The sequence below is a fragment of the Lathamus discolor genome, chromosome 6, assembly GCF_037157495.1.
Source record: "Lathamus discolor isolate bLatDis1 chromosome 6, bLatDis1.hap1, whole genome shotgun sequence".
NCBI classification, from domain to species: Eukaryota; Metazoa; Chordata; class Aves; order Psittaciformes; family Psittacidae; genus Lathamus; species Lathamus discolor.
Genome location: NC_088889.1, coordinates 16,147,997 through 16,153,996, shown reverse-complemented (window position 1 = coordinate 16,153,996; position 6,000 = coordinate 16,147,997). Strand labels below are relative to the sequence as shown.

At 47.6% G+C, this 6,000-nt stretch overlaps 1 protein-coding gene across 8 annotated transcripts in view; it reads right to left on the bottom strand.

Annotated features, from left to right (window-relative positions):
* Positions 1-4,498: 4,498 nt before the first annotated feature.
* KTN1 (kinectin 1) overlaps positions 4,499-6,000 on the bottom strand; it is a 79,839-nt gene continuing 78,337 nt past the window's right edge. For all 8 annotated transcript variants that reach the window (XM_065683048.1, XM_065683051.1, XM_065683052.1 and 5 more), the window contains one exon: positions 4,499-5,020. In XM_065683048.1, coding sequence (XP_065539120.1) covers positions 5,016-5,020 — 5 coding nt within the window. In that variant the 3' untranslated portion in view covers positions 4,499-5,015. The remainder of the gene's footprint in view (positions 5,021-6,000) is intronic.

Below are 6,000 nucleotides of genomic sequence, written 5' to 3'. Positions count from 1 at the left end.
GCAGGGGAGCCCAGCCATGCCTGACATGGGAGCCACAGGGAGTTACCAGACCAAGCTAAATCTCCACAAACAGATGAAAGCAAGCTTCTAGTTTTCCAGCATTCAAGCCAGCTTTATAGCATCTTAAAGACATTGGAACCTTAGCATCCCACAGTATTACCAGAGACTCTTTCTCCCCAAGACCTTTCCTATCCAGACAGGGCATAGGCACGCTCTGGACCCACAGACATAATGTTCGCTGGAAGATGTTTAAGCAAACAGATCCGAGTGTGTCAAAGGGTCCAAGCAATGGAGGTGAGTTTCTGTTACAGTGCTGGCCATGGTTACCTTGGAGTTGGATTGCCTCTCAACTTTGCATCTTGGATTAGATTGGCCAAGATATTGAAGCCAACAAAGCAAACAAGAAATGGCGTTTCTCCCCTTCTGTATGCTCCTTAGAAACTCCCACCTGGCCAGCAGCAGCTCTGCCCCCTCACAGCTTCCACCAAGATCTGCACAAGAGCCCCACTATAACTCCACTGTCCAGTGCGAAAGGCAGAGCCCTGCCAAAACCAGCCTGGCAAGAGACTTGGTGAGCAGCAAATCACAGAATGGTTTGGGTTGGAAGGGACCATAAAGCTCAGCCAGTTCCAACTCCCCTGCCATGGGCAGGGACACCTTCCACTAGAGCAGGTTGCTCAAAGCCCCGTCCAACCTGGCCTCGAACACTGCCAGGGATGGGGCAGCCACAGCTTCTCTGGGCACCCTGTGCCAGCGCCTCAGCACCCTCACAGAGAAGAGCTTCTCCCTCATATCTAATTTCAATCTCCCCTCTGTCAGTTTAAAGCCATTCCCCCTTGTCCCATCCCTACAGGCCCTTGGCAAAAGCCCCTCTCCAGGTTTCTTGTCAGCCCCTTCAGGCACTGGAAGCTGTTCTAAGGTCTCCCCAGAGCCTTCTCTTCTCCAGGCTGAGCTTCTCAACTGCAGCTCTCTCAGCCTGTCTCCAAGCTGAGGTGCTCCAGCACTCGGATCATCTTTGTGGCCTCCTCTGGACTCTCGCCAACAGATAAATGATTCAAGGAGATTCACAGCTGGCTGCAAACACCACTGCAAAGACTGCAGAAGGCAGCCAAGGTCACACACTGAGAAAGGGTGACACGGGGACCACCAGCACACCCCGTGGTACCAGCAGCCCTGGGGAGAGACAGCTGTATCATCCTAAGGGGGTTTATGGCAAAATCATTTGAGTTATCTGGGGTTGAATTCAAGCTGCATGAGATTTCTTTTTACCACAACAATAAATGGCTGAGTGAGTCATTGCCTGAGAAAACCCAGCAGCAGCTACTAGGTAAACAACTCACCGCTCACGCCTGCTGGGTACAGCACGGAAAGGGTGGGAGGTTTGTGCTTAGGGACGAAGAGGAGGCAGCGCAACTTCAGTGAGAGTAAACAGACAGCTCAGGGCCTTCCCCTGCATTTCTCATTTCCATTTTGAAGGGGCTGATAAAGCACAGAAAGGAGAAGCCAGTTTTGTACATGAATTGGGCTCAGCAACACTCAGTAGCCAGCACCACACTGTGAAGCACTCAGCACCGCATCATACGCTGCTTACAGCGCACAGCTTCCCCTAGCACAGATCACCCAGCCTTGCAGCTAAAAGAAAAAAAAAATCCATTGCCAGCATCAGAACATTCCCATTTGGGCTTTTTCCAAGGGAAGTGTCTCTGTATCCATTAGCTATTGTCTCCCTCTAGCGCGGGCAGAGACCAACCTGACTCCTGCCGCAGCTCCCCGTCTGGCTGGGAATCAAGGGCTGGAGCTCTGCAGAGAGACAGAAACTTGCCGTGGGCTGGGAAAACACACCAAGTACCGGTTACCTTTGTACTGATGCGTCAGCTTCACACTGATGCACACTCCGGGTTTTGGTCTTCACATGTGATCTCACCAGATGCTGAAAGAAGAGGGGTTTCTGAGCGACAAAACCAGCAAGCCAAAGCCTTCCAGACCTGAGAGATGGCTGCCACCACCTACATTTTACCCAGGGCTGGAAAGGACAGAGATGAAACAGCATCCAACCCTCTGCCTGCTTCTCCTGAAGAACCATCCTAACCTCTCTTCACCCTTCAGAGAAAGGATTACGGTTTGCTTAGCTGGGCTTTTCCAGGGATCTTTTTACAGCTGCCTTGAATACCTCAGGGCACCTCCTAAAGCAGAATAAAAACCTGCACTTAAACTTCAAAACGAAAGGCTTTGTGTCCGCTCCTGGTAGGATTTCTGCCAAGAGAGAATGGGAATGACACTGCAAATTTCTCCCCTTTAAACTAAGCACTGCAGCAGCACCTTCACACCCTGCTCTGCAGCTTAACACGACAAAAAAAGCCATGAGCCTGGAGACAAGGCCAGGTTTCCCTTTCCCCACTAAGGCTACCTCTGCTCCTCCAAAGGGTGCATCCAGAGGCACTCCAGGCACTGCTGTCCCCTCCAGAAGCATTTCTTCCTTGAACAAGGCATCATCAGCATTTGCCAAACCCATCTTTTGTGAAGGAAAAGGGGCCATCACTTTACCTGGAGACCCTGGTTCTCACTGAGTCAGAGATGCAGGCGGATGAACATAACAGCTCCTGCTCTGCCTTCACAGCACATTAGGGATAGGCACAAATGAATCAAACCCTGCACACACATGCAACTTGTGTCTTGTTTACCACCAGCTTTCCCAGGACCTTCCAAAGCTACATGAATGCAAGGAGGGAGGCTACTGATGCAGGGAATTCATTAGCGCCTAGCTCTGCATGCTCTCTAACCAGCAACACACGTGGCAAGACATGCAGGAAGACTGAGCATCCCTGGATTAGTTATGCACATACACTAGGAGAATTGTTACCCGGTGAGCCCAAGCGGGATGGGAAACAGTTCCTTGTGGAGATTCTCTGTTGTCCACTGCCCTTTACCATAAGGGGAAAGAAGCCAAAAGCAGCAAGACAGCACAGAGGACCCAAAGGAGAGTATGTGAGCCACAGGAAGGTTGATCTTCCACCCAACTGCACACTAAAAAGCAGATACGATAGCAGAAACTCAGGTCTGCTCTCCCACATGACCACATTACCACATTACCTCCATGACCACATATTTACTAAGTGGCAAAAGCTTCAAAAAGGAGGAGCTTCTGAATTGGAGTGGCCATGGGGGCTGTCCAGATAGGCAGGGAGCAATCAGAGCAACATGAAAACCCAGCCTGAAGTACCATTACTGGAGCTTGTGGATTATGCTCATAGCTTTAAACAAGTCAAACCTGCATGGAATCATTAAGCTATTAACCCCCCAAAATAGGTGTTTAGACACCTGCCAAAGGATCAGCCTCTGCCCATAACCTGGTCAAGTGCACAGACCCTCCAGGGTTCAGGTTTTCCTTAGATGTAGTTGCAGGGTGTGTCACTGGCACTAGAAATGCTTTCTACTTCATACCACCTATGAAACAGACTAATGGCATCTGAGATTTTACTCAATGAAATAACATCTCCAAGGAACATGAACACTTTAAAGGCCACAGTTGAAACCCAAGGGTAGCTTTTGTGAAGAAAAACATGTTTTTCAGTTCTCTCCCTCTTCTGAGCTGTTTCAAAGCTCTCAACAGGACCTGCATTATCTAGGAAACCACTGGGTCTGTGCAAGGAAGAAACTTCTTCACTTCACCCCCTGTACAGTGAAGGGTAGGTAGTAGGTAACAAAGGATCAAAATATTACCAAGTAATCCCATGAAGGTGAGAGTGTGAAAAGCTCAGGGTGAGCAGTGAGCGGTTTGAACCATTTCACCTCTACAATTAATTCACATTGTCTCCTGTTTTGTTGCCTTCTCTCAGATAATCATCTCCTCAAGCGTTATGAAGAGCTAAGCAACAACCTTGCATACTGAAGAATCTCCTGCAGAACTGAAGAGCTCCTCCAAAACACACAAACCCAAAGCAGAGGAGGGGCACCTGCTCTCCCCACACCCTCAGAAGAATCCCTGTCCTATGTCCTCCCCATATTTGCTCCCAACAAAGGACCCAGTAACAGCCCATGTAACACGCACACACACCTCAAGTCCTGCCACCACAGACTTCCATCCAGGAGGCAGGTCTGGGGCAAACAGAGATACTCTGCATACCACAGGCAGCTGGACAGGCTCATACAATCCTCCCACAAAAGCTGGCTTTGCCATATAATCCAATGTTTCTAACTGTTCCTTCCCCTTGTAGTCTCAGATTTTTCCCAAAGACAACGCATGACATTGAACTACAGTTCATGTGATAGTTTGCTGGCAATTTCTTCTACTTTTAAAACCTTAGTATCTTTTCTTTAAAAGGAAGACTCACTCTGAAGTTTGCAAGGGCACCAGTTTGCCTCTTCTCAAGGTTGTGCCTCCTCCTCTGCCCAGAAATAAGAACACAGAGTGCAGCCTGATGCTTGTTTCAGAGAGGGGAGAGGTGGAAATCTCACCAGAGTCATCCACATCCAGTTAAATGAAGAGTGAAGGAACACCTTGAATAATAGCATCCCTTTATTTGCTGACACCATTACAAAAACTGATTACATTAGCAACAAAAAAAAAAAGAAAAAAAAAAGAAAAAAAAAAAGGAGTGCTTACTTGAGGTTGAAGTCAGAGGCAGCTAATCCCAAAAACGTAATTAAGTAGAACAGTGTACAACATCGGTATTAAAATGTTATATCACGTTGGTGACTTTACCACGTTGGAGTTTTCTGAACAAGTTTTATTGAGCAAAATAAGATACAAGATTATGTGTTTACTGTCTCTCCAGGAATGTAAAGGTCTAATTATCCAAACAGGTTTGTTTTTATTACAAAACTAAACTCTGGAGGTGTCTACAGAGCTGGGTTCTTCTCTTTAAATCAGTAGTCTAACAAGGATTAGAAAAGACAAAACTCTGTTCAGTGTTTCTGACGAAGTAGAAAGGGTGAAAACATAAATAAGGCTTTAATTTGGCAAAATATAATACAATGCCTTCTGCCATCCTCAAATTAACGATTCCCCAGTGACTTCATTCTGCAAAAGAAACACAAAACTCCACGTCAGCTGAGCAGTTTCCTAAGGGCAGTGCTTTAGCAAATCCACCAGTACTTCAGCAGCTCACTCCAGCCGCTTCATTAGCTTCAGCCCACAAAAAAACCCAGAGGGACAAGCCAGGGTGGTGGAAGCATCCCAGAGCAGAGGCCAAGGCACAGTTAGCACCTTCCTCCCCCGTGCACCAAGCCCATCCTATGAGGCTGGGCTCACCCCACCATGGACACCCTGTTACCAGCTCTGCTGCCCATGCTGTATTACAGAGCCAGCAGCAGAAAAATACCTGGATTATGAAAAAGCTAAGTCCCCATCCTCAGCAGATGAGAGGCAATTCTGACACTTCCAAGAGCAGCATGTTCTGTGCCAAGGCTTTGCTGTCTCCCAAACTGAACAGTTCATAACCTGCCTTCAGACATGGCTCTCAGCTCATCTGGAAGAGGCTGCATCAGCTTCCTGAGAAATTTTCATGTCTCACATTTATCTGACCATTAGCTAGCTCTGGGTCACTTAAGAAGTTTACCAGCATGATGCAGTCAACCACAAAGGCTCAGGTTTCCAAGCTGGCTCTATATTAAAATAAAAGCCTTGTTTGTTTGTCTATAATTGGATAAAGAGTTCATGCCAGACTGATGCTTCAGATACTCATATCCCCATGACCACAGCAAGCCATTGCTGTTAGCTCAGCAAAAGCCCTGCGGGTTACTTTATATCCCCCATCCCAAAGCAATCAGAGCATGGAAGTGTAGACATTTTGCTTGTCTAGCTGGGATGAAGGAAACAAGGCACAGGCACTGGGTTAACAAAACTTTGGGAAATCTGCTGCATGAAGTAGCAGGTACTGGAAGAGAGGGATAGAGACTTACATGTCTGGAAAGGGACATGGGGATGTGAGATTAGTCCCAGCTAACTGAAGCAGGAATCCAGAGAGGAACAAGTCCAGTGCCTACTAGAAGCTTTTGATG